The following is an 18,273-nucleotide window of genomic DNA, read 5'->3' on the forward strand; positions in this document are numbered from 1 at the left end:
CCCAAGACCTATGTTATAATATTATCTTCTGTACCTTTCAAAAGAAGCAAAAAAGCTGAAAGAAACAAAGTAATTTTGAGGATGGGGGACAAGGTGAGGGCAGGAGTCAGTCATTTAAGCAGATTCTGAGGCTTACCATTTCTGAAAGATGGTCTATAACAGAAGACTCTTCAGGTGCACAATTAAGAAAAGAAAATAATGGTTTTTTTCCTCCTAGTTTTACAGCTCACAACAAAATTGAAGCAAAAACATTACACAATTTGAGGAAGATTATGACTACAAATGAACCCATCATAGAGTTTCAATGAAAAAAAAAAAGAATAGATTTCCAAAAGTTCATTTTTAGTAGATACGTTTACTATTCAGAAATGTGAGGATGCAGGGCAGATAAAAAGTAATGTTGAAATAACAATCCCACACCAACCTGCTTTGCACTGGGAGAAACAGGACAAATAATAGGCAACCAGAAACATAATCACTCTTATAGGTGGGAGTCCTGAAGCCTGACTCTACACACTCCAGATTCAAGCAAGAATGTTCTCTGAGTGGCGAACCTTCCACAACTACTGGCTACTAATGAAGAAGCACAGGAACCCAGTCTACCAAAAAAAAAAAAAAAAAAAAAAAAAAAAAAGAATGGGCTGAGGTGGGTGTAGGGTGAAAACCTCAGAAATAATATACACTGAAGTAGTCCACCAGCATAATAAAGATTATACGAATAAGTCTGCAACGCATGCCAAAGTTCCTCTGCATTACAAAATAATGACATTCTGAACAGAAATAAATGAAGCCCCTGCAGTGCTGTTCTGTCAGCTTTTGAAAGTAAATAACTTTGCTTCTGAAAAGAGAGAAAATCTTTTCACCTTCTCTTGTCATAGATCATTAATTGAGCTATGTAGCCATATTATATCCTAAAGACAGGCAGGACAAACAGCTGACAGGGAGGGAAGAAAGCTGCAGGTAAATTAGGAGGCCCCAAAATGGGGATGCTCTGACTTCACTTTACCAGCGGTGTATCATAAATATACCTGTCTGCTAGAGGGTCAGGGGGAATGGCCCATTTGATTCGTAAGAAGTTTTGACCAACTTCTGGGAGCATCTGACCCCTCATGGGGCTCACCTAAAGTAAGTTTTTCAGCCCAATTTCCCAGGCCAATTGTTATTGATGGAGTCCAACTCGCACAGCTTGAACCTCACAATTTCGTCGCCCTGTTTCTAAACGTCTGTTCTTGCCGCCCGATTTCCATCTTGAAAACACATTTTTAAAAGACCCAAGTTTTCTGCTATTGAACAGGCAGAATAAGCATCCAGAAAAATGAAGCCCAGAAAGCATCTCGGGCTAAGGGACTTCTTGGAAGAGCTGAGTAACAACCCTCATAATGTTGCTCATGCAGAGAGAGGAAGTAAGCATACTTACAGAGAGAGAGAAGGGAAGACAAAGGACTCGATGACTGTGGTTTGGGATAATAAAAATGTAGCCAGAAGCTGAACAATGGTCAAAAATCAAACATTCTCCTCTCCATCAACACGAAAACAAACAAACAAACAAACAAAACCACACACTACTGCACACACACAAACCAGCCTTATTAAGATGAAGCCATTTGTGTTCCCATTCATCATCACTGGAACAGTTCTGGTGCTTCAATCCTAACTAGCATGCACTCTGGTTCCATATCTGCAAAAAATCATTACCTCACTGGGAGCCCAAACTAACCCTCCGTGTGCTTTTAGCTCTTACTACAGCTCCTAATTTTGATTCTGCATGTGTTTAACACAACAAAAAGAGCAGGATCAAAACAGAGTGAGCTCTCTCCTCAGCTGGAGCCTGCTACAGTGCAAAAGACCAAAGGCCCCAACTACAAGTACTCAGCACACTATAGACATTAAATATGCTATTTTCCCTAATTAAATTCACTGGGCTGCTGCACTGACAGAGGAGGAGGGGGAGTGCCAGGGAAAAGAAGTCAATTCCTCTGCATTCGGCTAGTCAGGAGGAAATGACTGATTCAGGCAAAGAAAGAGCACAAGTTGCTCAAGAGAGCCTGTGTATTCGACACATCGGCTGCCACCTGATAAATCAATCACCTGTGCACCTTTGAGCCACGACGGAGCTGGCAGGTCAGACTGCTTCTCAAGAGAGCTTCATCACAATGTGCTGGGCACCCAAGCCTGAGATTCCAGGGGTTTGCCCGCCCAGGATAGGGTACCACTTACCAGTTCATCTTGGAGCAAGCAAATTGGTACAAGGCTTATAAATTTGGGCTCACTTTCTTTGCCTTGGTCATAGGAAATTAAGATTAACCCAGTTCAGTTTTCTCTTCCCCCAATATCCTTAATATTCTATTTTGTAAAATAACTCTTAGTCTTAAGACAAAGGTATCACCTGCCACCGAGTAAAAGACTAAATATTCAAAGCTTTAGTGATTTGTGCCCTCTAAAATGCTTCCATATCACTCTTCCATCTACCTTTTCTCTCCTGTTATTCCCCCAATCTCTCTCTCTCTCTCTCTCTCTCTCTCTCTCTCTCTCTCTCTCTCTCCTTTCTGTTTCTGTCTCTCTCTGTCTCTCTGTGTGTGTGTCTCTCTCTCTCTCCTCCATTAATTATACATTTTGCCAACTTTCATTATCTAGGAAACTCTGAAAGCAAAAATATTATCCAAAGAAAGACTGAAGTGTCCTCCTCCCCCAAAATGTTCTCGTCAGATGTTCACTTTCTTTCACAGTTCTAGGCAGCTATAAGACTTTGTAGCTCTCCATTTCTCAGGCTTCTGTCTGAGTAATTATCAAGGAGTAATGGGACCCAATCAAGGTAGTTCATGCTTTTATGAAGAGCTGATCTTTTTTTCAACATGGCCCCAACTCCAGTTGACCAGATAAAGCACATCCTCAGAAAATGACAATCACCTGGGCAGAATAATCCTCTCCAACAGATGTGCCACTTTCCTTACATCTAAGACGTGTTAGAAAAAAAACTTTATTGATGAAACAAACTTATTTTATTCTTCTTAATTGAATTAAATAACACACTGGGACATTTCTTCATGTACATTAAAAGGTCTCTCCAGATGGGACAATTACACCCACACTTTGTCAGATTTGTTTCATTCAAATGATGACATTTCCTGAGAGTGCCACATTGCCCCCTTAGGCGCAAATGCATCAACCTTGTTTACAATGGTGCAATTTCTTTCTCTTCTGGAACACTATTATTTGCCTGACAAACTACACTGTTTTTTACCCAACCAATACGAATAAACAAGCATTATGTTTCCTCTTGGGGCAGGGAGGCTGGTTAAATGAATCAGAAAACCCTAAAAAGATTGTCTACCCTCAGTCCATCAGCTACTGGACAATTATTCAAGGCCCAGCTGTAAGAAAAACAGATGGCAAGTGAGCATCGGTAATGTGGACTTCCTTTGCTCATGCAAGCATAAGCAGGGTTATATGTTCTCACATGAAAATTGCCATGAAATAAGACAGAACTAAAATTTGCAGAGCTCGAGTTGGTAAACTAACAAATGAGCAGAATTTTCATAATCCAGATTAAATAATTTTATAGCAGGCATAGTTAGAATGAAAAAGAAACAATTTCCTATCTGCTAGAGTAAACCACAGGCTCTATTCCTGGATCCGAAATGGAGGCACACTTTGGACAGCAAGGTTAGTGTTTATATACCAACACGGTCAGATACTAAATTCTTGCTTAAATTAGGAAATGCAAAAAAAAGAGGATTTCTCAAGTGGCCAAAACTTTATGAAAAAGGGGACTCCCTATTAGGACAGTGATACTGGTTCTTTATCAATCAGCAATCAGTGCCCAGAAATGTATTCATCTAAGACATTTTAATTCTTTAAACAATTTAGACATGAAGATAATCTCTCTTAATTCTTTTCTACATTATTGACATCATTGACTACCCCAATCCACAGCCCAATCTAATAAATCAACATTGAATTAAGCCATGAAGAGAGAATGTGATTTAAAAAAAAAAAAAAAAGATAAATCATCAGATTGAGTAGCATAAGGGAAGTAACTTGAATGAGAATTGAACTCTTCTCCATGACCATAATGGTTATAGCCTATCTAATGTTTCCTAAATTTATATCTCTGGCTTGTGCATGGGGCTATTTTCCCCTGTTTTTTATCTGGAGTATGAAAGCCAGTAGCTCAGATCACTATCTATGCTGTGAACTACTTTCTAATTAAAGACAGAAAAGGTTGATATGGAGGTTTCAGTTCAATTGCTTTCGATCTGAGGATGTCCACTATGAGCAATGACTTCATTTAAGAGAAATTACCCTTTGTACAAACCACTTCACTATTTAAAACAAACCACATGTATCATCATTAAATGGAAAAAAATTACCAATCGTAAGATATTGACAATGGCATGGTCCATTTTAAAGACATTCTTCGTCTCAAAAAACAACAACAACAAAACATGTGGAATTTAAGTATCTAGTTTTCTTATTTCATCTAATAAAAAGATACTGAATAGCACTTGATAGATGGGGAAGATTTTAAAAGAAAGCTGGGAGTAGGCACGGGAGGCATAAAAACAGGAGAAAGTAAGTCAATATACTATTAGATTCCTTTTGGGAAGTTAAAATACTGTATAAAAATCTAACTCTGTGGGAAAACCCATCATATAGTTAGAGTGAAGACAACAAAAAGTCTGTCCTGCCACCTAGCCAACCCTCTGTAGAATAACCCTTACAGGAAAAAAAAAAAAAGATTTTTGGTACTTGGATTAAGAAAAAAGGGAATACCTATAGACAGCTAATTCATTTCTTCTCACAAGGAAAAAAAGATTCCATTTATACCTTAGTTCACATCAAGACTGAAAATTTGTCAGCCATATTAAAATGACTTATACAAGGTGTTTGCAGAAAATATATAATAATGATACCCCTTTGGCTATATTGATATATCCACAGTTCAAATGACTTTGAATACCGCATGTATGAATTTTCTTATAGCACTATAGATGTCTTTTGTGGTTTACCTGGTAAAATAACCATTTCAGAACACACCTGATAGATGACACTATGGAGCCAACACCAATCCATCAAATACTGAATGTCAAACAGGAAAAGTGACCTAAGCATTGGCTTGCTCTAGAGAACAGAATAATTCCCAAGAATCTATCCCATTTTTCCCTCTCTCCCCCCATCTCTGAGCACTAATAATGCTTACTTTTTTGTCCTTTTTAATGATAATAACCTCATCAGAATCAATGTCTAGGTGTGAAAAGTATCATATAATATTCTTTAGTTCCAGAATACCGCTTGTTGAATCTTGGAAATGGGGGGGGGGGATAAGAAGGAGACAGGGATTGTTACTATTCTAAGAATAAGAGACAAAAAATAAAGTTATCCAGAAATGAAATCAATTAGCCATCAAAATGTTCTTCTCATTGCCAAAATGATTTAGATATTTTAGACAAAAAGGTTTCTCCCTCCTGGTTTGTCTGTTTTAACTTGAATTAACTGCCTGACTTCTCCCCCATCACTTTGATTGAGTCTGCATATTTATATATTAGTTGGATTTGTTTTTAAAATAAGTCCTGGAAAACAGAGAGAGAAAGACAGTTTGGCTGCTGAGTATGTATGAACTTGGAGTAGAAAAGAGTGATAAATATTATTAGGGGAAAGGGGGAAGAGGGTCACAGAGGAACAGATAATACAATCATTGCCCAAGGAATAGTATTCAACTTTGGTAGCAGGGAAACTATATCAATGAAGAATCTACTGAGTAACATCTATTAAACCTGGAGAGTTTGTTTTTTTACAATAGTAGTTTTGAGCAAAGGAAACATAAAATCCAAATCAGATTTTAGTCATATATTTTATTTGATCTTACTTTAAAGAGCAAATAGTCTTAAAAGGTTTTCTTTTTATGTTCAATATGATATGATTTTTAAAATAATGTTTTATAGTTCACCTGTTTGAGCAATAAAGAAATGAAGAGTCATTCTAAATCCATTGGATTGGTGTATCTTTTAATGCTTTTTTAAATTAAACAACTATTTGAATTTCTAAAACAAATTCAATATTTGGAGTATGTCACAAAATTCATGACAAAAGTGATAATCACAGGTAAATCAGTCTGAAAATACCTCCCAAAAGATTTATTCTTTAAGGAGGTGGACAGATAGAGCTATTGAAAAACCTACAATTCTGAATAAGATGCTTGAAATTAATGTCTACTTATTCTATGCCACAGGCTTCATATCTGACAGTAAGGCAAGACAAAACTACTATCACATTTATAACCCACTATCCTCGATATTACTCTATAGGTCTTTTCACCCAAAGAGTTAAAAACATGATATACCAACAAGGACAAAAAAAGAACTCTAAAGCACATTTTAAGTATCACTTCTCATCTTGTTCTCAAAATAGTAAGTGGCAACTGATTTAATCACTTCTAAAGATTTGTACTGACAATCACTATTTCCTTAAATTCAAAAGAACCCATACCAAAGTATGTTTGCATAAAAATACTGCAATAGATCACACAAGATTATTACAACCTCTACACCTCACCTTTATGTAATCATTTCTACCAGTTTATTGCATGGTGAAAATGACCTCTCACCTTATGTCACTCTTTCCTTTGGCATGCTGTGCCTAAGTCAACAAACTGATATTTGACAACTTTAGAGGAACAAACACCAAAAATGGGGAGTAAGGGAGTGGGGGGTGGGGAGGAAACGATCCAGAATGCTGAATTATTATGTTGTTCTATATATTATGTAACAACCTATGAAATGAATGATTTTTTTAAATGAAATAAATGTAGGTAGGATACAAAGGACCAACTAATATTAGTGAATCAATTATTATACAACTTATCCTTAGTTTACATAAAACACCTATTAGCACATTCATTTAACGGATAACACATGCATTCACACAAACATATATATATATATACACACAAGCAGCACAGGCACATATAAATTGTAGAGCCAAATGAATCATTTAGTATGTTACCAGCACTCTCTGGGGAAATATTTCCCGGCACAGGTTACTAAAGGAGAAATGAAATAAAATAATATTTAGAATGAGGCACCCCAATCCCAGGGCACTTTTAAAATTATTGGATGTTTCTAAATAGGCTTTCCACACGGAATAATCCTAAATGCTACTTTCTTCAGGAGATAAAGTTGATATCAAATCACATATAATTTCAAAACAGAAATCTGCATATATGTATGTCATTTCTAGATCTTTGGAGTAGGAATAATCTTAACTCCACCAATCCAAGTTTGGTGTCAGCTCCTAAATGCCAAATAAAAGGCATACTTTAGGTGAGTTATCAGGAGCACATGAAATGACTAGAAATGATTTTAAACTCTCCAAATAGTATAGGCAGAATTATGAAGCTAAAACATTTCTCATTTGCATGAAAACCTATTTCTAATCTTTGAATTTCAGAGGTACTGCCCCTTTCCTATAATGATGAATCACTAATTTAAAGAAAGGGGGGAGGGGGGAACCACCACCCCATGCAATAGTCAGGATTCCAAACCCACCTAACCAACTCCAGTTCAGAGATCTAATAATACTCGGGGAGACAGATAGCAAAAAAACACAGTGAAATGCACGCAGACTGCAAAGGGAAAAGAAAAAAAAAAATCCTCGGCGAGACCATAAAAAAAAGAGAGAGAAGGCGGGAGGGAGAAGGGAGGGAGGGAGGGAAGGAAAGAGGAAGGGGGGATTCCTACCGATGCTGGAGCCAACGAATAAAAAAAAAAAATCAAACAACTAAAAACACAAACAAACAAACAAAACCCATCATTAAACATGACTAGAACAAGGCATTGTTCCTTGATTTTTGAAGCAAATTTCTAGGCTGACATAGGTCTATAATTCAAATACTGTGATCCTCGGCGTGCAGTCTGCCAGTTTGGAAACACAAGCAAACTTAAAAACATTTTTTTTCCTAATTAAAATCAGTCTGATTGAAATTGTAGTCAGCAGAGCGCCTCAACAAAGACTTAAAATTCCTGGCTTCAAAGAGGTCTTAGAATGAAATTGCCACTGGGCACATTTACATTATAAGTGCAATTTATGCTTGCAAGTGAAGAAAGCACACCATTTTTATGGCTGGAACTCTGGTACTGTATATATGAGTAAGACAATCAAAGTATTAAGCATATGTGCAAACAGCTTTGGGTGAAGATTTCTTGAAATAAAAGGGATTTCTGATGTAAGGAGCTATTCTACGAAAAAGATTCCCCCCCTTCTATCCCCAACACACAGACCTCTTCTTTGTCCCGTTCCCCCCCTACTCCCCCAATGCAAAAGCGAACATCACAAACACCAAGCAGTTCGTTTATATACCCTCATCCTACGAGAGATGGGCTCTAAAAGCATAGAATCTTCCCCGGTCTGGGGTATAGGTATGATGTCCATGCAGGAACAAGGCAAGGTGCTGAGAAAAGAAACGCGACTTACCTGCTGTAAGTACATAAAAGTCAAGGCACAGGAGAGCTGGGGACACATGCCCACATTGGGGAGAGCTACGCAGGTTGCACCCGTGAGGGGATGCTGCATGGTGCTTCTCTGAAGTCTACGTAGAACAAGTGAAGAGGCTTGCATGCAAGCACGTTTCTCCTGTCTTGTCGGTACAGTTTGGGTGGATTTTTTTTTTTAATTTTGCTGATTATCTAAGTAAAAAACAGTATCTCTCTCTCCCCCTCCCCCCTTTACCTTTTTTTTTTTTTTGAGTTTCTAGAGCCTTACGTTCATTTGTCTTAAGCTAAGGCCACTTGATAGATTTTTTTAAAAACTATATTTTGTTTTGCCTTTTTGGTTTCCTTTTTCCTTTTTTTTTTTAACTGGAAATAATCCTCAACTTGACCCTCCCACCCACCCTACTTTAAGGGGGGGGAGAAGGAAGACACAACAGCAGCCTGCAGCCTATTGATGAACAAATAGAACTTCCTCAATGACAGTGAGAGCCGGCTTGTCTCACACCACAGTAGCTGCTGACTAAGGAAGAGAGGGAGAGAAAGAGAGAAGGGGGAGGAAAGGGAGGGAGAGAGAGAAAGAAGAGAAAGGGAGAGAAAGAGGGAGAGAAAGGAAGAGAGAGAGAGAGAGAGAGAGATTGACTCACTGAGGCTCAGTCGACTGGTGCTGATGCTGCACGGCTTCTCATTTGTCAAATAGGTCCTAGGGCAGGGTCTTTACCACTCACCAAAATTCAAATAGTGCATTTTAAAAATCCCCAGGGAAGGTGGGGGAGCAAGCCAGAGTGCTGTATCACAGGCATTCAGGAGATTTGGGCAATTAATGCTATTGCCCAGCTGGGACTGGATGTCTGTTATGATTTTTTTTCCCCTTTTGGAACCACACCTGACAAATAAAATGGAATTTCCCCTTCTAAGAACCAGAGTGCAGAGTAGAGCAGAGAGGACTGGAGCTTAGGCAGGCAGTAGGATCCCAGCACTGAACAGTAGCAGCGATAAACAACAAGACATTTTTAACAGCTTTAGCTTTACATCTCCATGTCATTCACTGTCTATGTATTCAGAACGCATGTAAAATCACTAAAATGTTATGAATTATAGCAATGATGAAAGCAAAGAATTTAAAATCGCTCTGAACCCTATTTTATCAAAAATTATAAATGTTCATGCTAAGAAAGAAAGTCTGTAATAAGAGATTACCTTCTCCGTTTCCTTGGACAAATCATATTGGTCATTTCAGGGGGTTTGCTGTTGATTCCCCTCCTTTAATTGTAATACCTCATTATTTCAATTAGTATTCTGTTCTTGCAGACTTCCCCCCTTTATTTTATGGAGTAATAATTATTCATTAGTAGATTTAGTTACTCTTTATGCAATAAAATAGGATGTGACCTGCAAATCAAAAAACTAATACTCTAACTTGTCCTTGAGGTCCCATAGAAAGGCTCATTCTTCTTGACAGTAGTAAAAAATATGACCAAAGACACTAGTATATTTTAATGGATTTTGACAAAATGATTGAATTATTATTTTTTTTCTGAAAGAAAGGTTAAATCTCAGAGCAGAAGTTTAATGATGTTGTTGTTTCTAGAAAGGAACCTCCCCCAAAGCTTCATCAAAGCCTAATGCAGCAAAACAGGGCATCCAACTTTCAGAGACACATTCATATCAAAAAGTAACACTTAGGGCAAGGCATAATTAATTCCTAAGGAAGGAAAGGCTGGTGTCACTAATGTGATATCACAGACTTTCTTACAAAAATAACTGCTACTTAACAGAGCAGTCAGCTCAACAAAGCAGAACTCAATTTCAGGCAAATCAAAATCCTTTCTGAATCAAAGAAAATTAATCATTCCACAGCTCTGATTTTTTAAAAGCTATTTACAGCTTCCAAGTCATAATCATGGCACTTCCCCACCCAAATCTTATCATTTGCTCTTATTTTTCACCTTGCAAAGCTGCAGTTCGACAGAGATTTGGTTTGAACAGCCTGTCAATTGATTACAGAAACAATAATATGGATTAATTTAAAATAAGGCCTGGGGTATAGAGGGAAAGAGGGAAGGAAGATTAGCAGATTGGCATAATTATGGGAAATGGTAGTGATGTTCTAGGATTTGAATACCTAAATACAAATATATAAAGTTATGACTACACACAATACTTTTTTTTTTGCTTAAAGAAATTTTGCACTTTGTTGAAACAACCCTGAGCTTTTGAACCATCTCTGTTTTAGAAAGCATTTTTAACTAAAAAAAGAAAACAATAGGAAAAAATTATATTAAAATAATAAGAAAAAAGGTCAAATTTGTGCCTCTTCTCAATCTTTTTTCCCCCTATTGTTTTCCTCTGCCCCAAGTAATCTCCTGTTCTGATAGGAATAAGTCAAGCTTCCTTACTACCCTCTTCAACTCTTAAGTCTACCATTTGTGGATGTCCTAAGACACAGACTTTTCCTTTTCATAAGAAATAAGAAATAATACATGATACTTTAATAAGACCATGTCAGAATGTTCTAATGAAAAACAAATATATTATGTAAGGAACCAATAACCCATTTATTCTGCATCAACACAATGCTATTAGTCCAGCTTTTATCAAACACCTGGTAATTGTTTTCAAAAAATAAGTTCTGGAAAGGACCACCTAGAATAGTTCTGACCATCCATTTCAGAGTCTTAAAGATAGATATATTCAAAATTCATGGAAATGAACAATAGAATCCAGGCCTACAAAATTATATCCAACATGATTCAGTGTCTTGACTCTAAAACGTATCTCTGGTGGAACAGATATGCTTGCCAAGCAGCTCTCTGTGGGCAATCAAGCATGCTTAAGTATGGGCACAAATACGCATGCAGACACACACACAAACAGACACAGACATACACATGCACCTGTACTATAGTGAACACCAAAAGCATGAGAACAAATAGGAAAGGTTTCATCCTCATTTGTGTATATCTGTAAATCAGGGAAAAAATGCATTAAACAGTCCCAAAGCAAAAGAGGCGGTATAGCTATCCTACTCTTTATTCGTTTACAGAACTTTTCTAGCTTAAGAAGATCTTTAATAACTGAAATCCACTTCAGGAGGAAGGGTGGGATTATGGACAGCCAGATCTTTCACTTCTAGTCAGACCTTTTAGTCCAGTGACAGGGAGGAGAAAGAATATTGTTATCCCCAGAAAGTTCCCTGGCTCCTACTTTGGTTTATACATTCAAGCACCAAACTGCCTTCAGTTCAGTGACAATAGTTTTAGCTGCATTGCAATCTATACACAACAGGAAGCAGAAGCAAGGCAGAAAATGAAACTGAAGAACAATTCCACAAATAAATAAAACTTAGGTAGAACTACATTATCCCAATCTTTAAACACCAGTAGGTATTTAAAGGAAAAAAATAGTATTCTCTGTCAAGGCTCTATATTATTAAATAATATTGCTAAATAAGTTGAATTTTTTTTTAGAAAAAGGATGTTTTCATTCATTACCAAATGCACATCTTGAAGCAAACAAGACCACCTAGTCAACTAACATTTATTAAGTACTTAATATGTGTCAGACATACAAGCAAAGGAGAGGTGATTCCTGCTCTGAAGGAGCTCCATCTAACAGGGCAGGTATCATGCAAAAGTTAACTATGTACAAACTGGAGATAAACAGGATAAATTGGGGGTAGAGGAAAAGCACTGAGATTAAGGATGATTGGGTAAGAAAGTGGCTTTAATGTAGATTTGAAGGAAGCCAGGAATGCCTGGAGGTAGAAATAAGGAGAGAATATCAGCCATGGTCAAGACATAAAATGTTGTATAGAAAAAAAGTATAAGAAGGCCAGTGTCACTGACTCAGGAGTATGTAGCAGTGACTCTAATTGGACTTGGATGGTATTTGAAACCTCTTCCAGTTCTGAGACTCCCAACTTCTTGAATCACTGTTTCAATGTGACTGAGGTAATACTTTTTTTTTTTTTCTTTTTGCTAAAGTGATGGAGCTTTCTGGGATATGCAATTAGGAAGGTGGTGAAATAGCTATCCCTTTTCATATTTAATTTAATCAGGCACAGAATAACCTAACAAAGAATTAAGAAGGTCTGTGTTCAAGTCTACTCTTGGACCCATACTTTCGGTGCTTCCAGGCAAATCTCTAACATTGCTGCAAAACTGGTGTCAGTTTTTATTGGTAGAAGAAGTTTCCCATTCAGTTACCCAACCCAAAAAAAATCACAGATGCAGTCCAAAAAAAATTTAAAAATAAGACAGATGCCCACTGCCTTGTACACTTTTGCTATAGGTTTTGCCTAAAGGGAGGAGGCCAGAAAAAAAGTACAAGAAGGCCAGTGTCACTGACTCAGGAGTAAGTAGCAGTGACTCTAATTGGACTTGGATGGTATTTGAAACCTCTTCCAGTTCTGAGACTCCCAACTTCTTGAATCACTGTTTCAATGTGACTGAGGTAATACTTTTTTTTTTTTTTGCTAAAATGATGGAGCTTTCTGGGATATGCAATTAGGAAGGTGGTGAAATAGCTATCCCTTATCATATTTAATTTAATCAGGCACAGAATAACCTAACAAAGAATTAAGAAGGTCTGTGTTGAAGTCTACTCTTGGACACATACTTTCGGTGCTTCCAGGCAAATCTCTAACATTGCTGCAAAACTGGTGTCAGTTTTTATTGGTAGAAGAAGTTTCCCATTCAGTTACCCAACCCAAAAAAAATCACAGATGCAGTCCAAAAAAAATTTAAAAATAAGACAGACGCCCACTGCCTTGTACACTTTTGCTATAGGTTTTGCCTAAAGGGAGGAGGCCAGATAATCTCTTGCGACTCTTTGCAGCTCCAGAGCTCTATGGACTTTTATTCAAAAGTCTCACAGATTTCAGTTTGAGCATGGAGGGAAGTGCCTTTTCTCTCTGCAATCAGAGAGGGGCACCTGGTGGGGCCCTTTGCCAATATCTTACAAAAATCTCCATTTCCCTGATGCTGATTCTTTGGCAAGGCATCAGGGCATTCAGGGACTCCCACCTGTGTAACTAAATCAGTACTTTGAGATGTTTTGCAGAGCTAAGATGAACATAGCATTCCTCTCTCTTAATAAGTAGATGCCTCTCAGGCAGAACCTATTTCCACCATTCAGCTACAATTGCTTTACATCTAATGACAAACCTCAAGCCAGCCATTACACGGACATTTTTTTTTGTGGGAACAGTTACCCAACTCTTTCCTTTTCCCAAGCTTAAGAGTGTACTATATACATTTTAAAAAATACAGGTCATCTATATAAAGGCCACACTACAAATATATCTTCAATTTATGAAGAAGATCACAGTACACAAATTTATTCATGTATCAGGAGTGATGAAGCCTGAATAAATTTTCCTCATACAGAACCCATTTTATAAGCAGTGGCTAGATTCCCTGGCTAGACCCGCTTACAAAAAACTTATTTAACTGATTGTGTGGTTTAAAAAATCAGTTATCAGGAAAATGGTAGAAAATAATACAATTGAAAATCATAGTATTTTATTTTAAGTTGAAGGTTTTTTTTTTTTATCATTCTAGCTACCTAACCTAGAAATCCAGCCACCATTAGTTAGTTTTAAAGGTAAATGCAGTCAATAGAATGTAATAAGAAAAGCTATAAGTAAGTATTTATTAAATGCCTAGTAGGGGTTAGGTACTCTTCTATGCTATGAATCAAGCCTCTGCACCCCAGGCATTTAATATTCTATTTTGTTTTGTTTCATTTTGTGAGGAAATAGAGTTAGTGACTTGCCTGGAGTCTGAAAGCTAGTAAGTGTCAGGGGTCTGAGGCCAAATTTGAATGGGGATTCCAGGATCAGAGCTCTATCCACTGCACCACCTCACTGCCCCCATCTAAATTCTATTAAGGCAGATTATCTCTATCTCTATCATCTCTATCCCTGTTTATATCTATATACACATATATACACCTATGTATGCATGTATATCTAAGGATATGCAAAATAAATAAAAGATAAAGAGATAAATAAAAAAGATGAATAAATAAAAGATTGTTTGGTAAAAGAAGGCACCAGCAGCTAGATCAAGAAAGGCTTCATGCAGACATCGGTGCATGAATTGAGCTGTGAAGGAAATAGGATTGCAAGGCATGGAGGTGAGGAGGGAATACATTTCAAACATGAGAGACAGCCAGTGAAACAACATAAAAACAGGAAATAGAAACTCATGTGTGAAGATCTGCAAGAAGGGCACTTTGGCAGAATGACAGAATGTGGGGAAGAGAGCAATCTATAAAGAAATTGAAAAGGAAAGTTAAGGTTAGGGTGTAAAGAGCTTTAAATGCCAAACAAAGAAGTTCATATTTTTTATCCTAAAGGCAATAGAGAGGCATTCAAATTATTGAAAATGGGTAGCAGCATGATCATAGCTGTACATTAAGAATCCATGTTGGAAGTGATACAGGCCTGAAGTAAGGTGATAGTCATGCAAGCAGAAGGAAGAGAATGACTTCTTGAAATGCTTAGGAGGGAGAAATGATAGGATTTAACATGTGACTGGAGATGGAAGTTCAGTGACAATGAAGAGTCCAGGATAATGCTGAGGTTGCAGAAGGATGGTGGTGGTCTACAGGGAAATTTTGAAGAGATTTGAGTTTTGGGGAAAAGATAATGAATATTTTTTGGACATGTTGGGTTTAAGATGTCTTCCATCTTGAAAAGTCTAAAAGATAATTTGGGATATAAAACTAGAATTCAGAAGTTATGTTTTGCAGGTGTGTGTGTGTGTATGTGTGCTTGCATTTGCGTAGCAATTATATATATATATATATATATATATATATATCACATATTTAACTTTTATAAACCAGACAGCCACAAGGAAGATACACAAAAATATAGAAACAAAGATAGGTTTACAAATAAATGATCAGGTAACCATATATACATACGTATACACACTATATGTATATTTATGTATATATATATATATGTATTTACACATCTTCTATTTTTATATTCACTGTGTTTGTGTTCTTTTGTTGTTGTTTGCCCTTCATTCTGGAAGAGGATCATGATATCAGGGAGATGATGCTATGACATGCCATGACATGACATGGATTTAAGTGAGGGAAGTCACCTGCCTCACTTTCCCCTTCAGAGTCATTTGGGTCCAGTGACCAGATATATGTCAGGATGACTAGAGATGGTCCTGGATGCAATGGGAGACCTTGGCTTTTTTAATGTTCACCAGGTCTCAGTTTGACTAAGGCTGCACCCATTCAGTGATTAAAGCTAGGTAGCATTGAAGCAAAGAATTTCCCCTTTCACCTAGTCCAAAAAAAAAAAAAATCTAAATAAATAAATAGAGAAAAGGAAGCGAAGACCACAGTGTGGCTTTAAACCAATGTCCTTATCATTATCCCCTGCTCTTTTAAACTATTCCAGCAATTCCCAGTGTACATATGCATGTCAGTAGCAAAAGAGAGCTACTGTTATGGATGCCAGGCTACTGATCAATAGACAGGAATATAAGGCAAAGAATGAGGTATGATTTTAAAAAATCAACATGTCAGGAAAAAGCATATAGGTGCCTTTGCCTAATGAAGTTACTCTGACAGCTGACAATTTAAATTCCCAGTCACATAAAAAGTCACCAATATCTCATTCACATGGATCAACCCACAAACTCTTTTTAATGTGGGTTGCAAAATGACTTTGGTCCTAACATATCTAAGTCTACCTGGAATTCTTCAGCTATACAACGATAGTTAGAGCCCTTGTACCCTGATTTTATTTTGTAACTTTCTGGTATATTGCTCCCTGTAGATTTTAGGATAAGCTCTAGATTCTCCCTTACCCAAAAAATTGTCAGCAAATTTTTTGAGGAAATAACCAGTCCTAGGTTATCTACCACATTGTCTCAAAATATGTAATTTTCTTAGTTTAGTTACACGGCACAGTGAATAAATGCTAGACTGAATCTGGAAGAATTGTGTTCAAGTTTCACCACAGACACTTATGACCTATGTGATTTAATCTCTGTTTGCCTCAATTTTCTCATCTGTAAAATGATGACAATAATATCTACTTTTCAAGATTATTGTGAGGATAAACTGAGATGGTTATACAATGCTTTGTAAACCTTAAAGTACTATATAAATGCTGGCTCTCATACTTTAATCCCACTCCAAGAATTAAACAATTTCCTTTATCCTAGTAACCAGTCAAATATAGCCCCTCCCACACATATTAATTAATTTCCACACCAGACAAATCTTAAAGGATTCTGTGTTTTATACCATTTTAAAGGACTGATTTGGAGCTAAATAGGAGTTTTTCCCTCTCCTTTTCCTCTAAAAAACAAAAACCCCTCTCTGCTTCAACATAATTTATTAAACTAGAAATATTTTAGTAGGTTTCTCCCTTTTGAAGCACCCTTTCATTTCAACTTACTGGAAAGAATACTGGATCCAATAAAAATACCTGGATTCAACTCTTTACTCTAGCATTGATATATGTATGATGTTGGGTAAATTCTATTAATTTCCCTGCGCCTCAGTTTCTTCATCTACATCCTCTGAGTGTTAGGAGTTATCAAATGAGATAATGAATGTGAAAGTACTGTGTAAACTGTCAAGTGCCTGCTATGTTAGTTGTAACTATGTTATATTAATATTTAATTAAATGGAAAAATATTTTTAAGGAATTCCACAGTGTAAGTCATTATGGAAATAGGGATACAAAGAAGGAAAATATCACTGTTCCTTCCCTCCATAAGCTTACACATAAGACTTAAAACCTACTTTGATTTTTTTTCCTTTAAATTTTCATTGATGTGGCACCTTCTCCCACTGTTTCCCTTCCTCTACTCAAATACTTCAAATGATAAAGCAATGGGAAATTTGATAGTTGTATATATCTTTCTTTTTAAGTGGTACACCTTCAGTTAGAATTTTTAAGGAACACTGTCTTTTATTTACTACTGTCAAATCTGGAATATTTCTTAGAAATCATCTTTTATTTGCTATCAATGAATCTCAAATATTTCTTAGAATCCATCAGATCTCTGCTTATCTCCCTATTCTATGGATAAGGAAATGGAGACCCAAGGATAAGTTTAAGTGTGTCCCCAATGTCAAAGAGCTAGTAACTAGCTATTCTTGTAGGAATTGAATCCTGGACCTCTGATATCTAAATCAGTGCTCTTTCCAGGCTGACACAACATTCCTCTTTCCATTCATCTACTATGTGATAGCGACTAGAACACAGTAGATATTAATTCGATGTTTTTTTTTTCTGAAACTATGCAGAAAAAAGCCTAAGATAAGAATCTCATCTGGTAACATATGAAAGTAAATACTCTTCTGCAAACTGATATTTAGGTTATCATATTAAGGAATGTAATTAGGAGGTTTCACGAAACAGTCAATTCCAAAGAATGATGTGATGGGGAAAAGATAGTTGGCACTCAGGGGGTGGGTTTCAGCTTTGAGAATACAGGACAGAATGTAAGAAGGTGTGAAAGCAAAGGTGGGAGGCAGAGATAAAAGCAGCAAAGTGGTGATTTCTTCTAATGAACCAGTGGGTGTTTCTGTCTACTTTGGAAGCCTCTCCTCCTCATCCACTTGCTTTATTTCTACTTTTTGGCCTGGATTCTTGCAATTTTGATGGTTAAATGGGAAATAGGAGGACCTGGAACTTTACAAGTTCATATTATTCTCACTTTCATAATTTTCCATTTTTCCATTTTTCTCCATTTTTATTGTTCCTAAGCAACTATTTCTAAAGAGCAATTCTGTCCAT

General features: G+C 36.8%; 1 protein-coding gene across 25 annotated transcripts in view; it reads right to left on the reverse strand.

Annotated features, from left to right (window-relative positions):
* The window catches only part of RBFOX1 (RNA binding fox-1 homolog 1), a 1,689,737-nt gene that overhangs the window by 394,256 nt on the left and 1,277,208 nt on the right, over positions 1-18,273 (reverse strand). For 3 of the 25 annotated variants that reach the window (XM_031951290.1, XM_031950941.1, XM_031951654.1), the window contains exon 1: positions 8,470-8,866. The exons of 21 other annotated variants lie outside the window; for them this stretch is intronic. In XM_031951290.1, coding sequence (XP_031807150.1) covers positions 8,470-8,613 — 144 coding nt within the window. In that variant the 5' untranslated portion in view covers positions 8,614-8,866. Of the gene's footprint in view, positions 1-8,469; positions 8,867-9,130; positions 10,759-18,273 lie in introns of those variants that run through there. One more of the 25 variants, XM_031952045.1, reaches the window with a different exon arrangement.

Source organism: Sarcophilus harrisii, chromosome 1 (genome assembly GCF_902635505.1).
Source record: "Sarcophilus harrisii chromosome 1, mSarHar1.11, whole genome shotgun sequence".
NCBI lineage: Eukaryota > Metazoa > Chordata > Mammalia > Dasyuromorphia > Dasyuridae > Sarcophilus > Sarcophilus harrisii.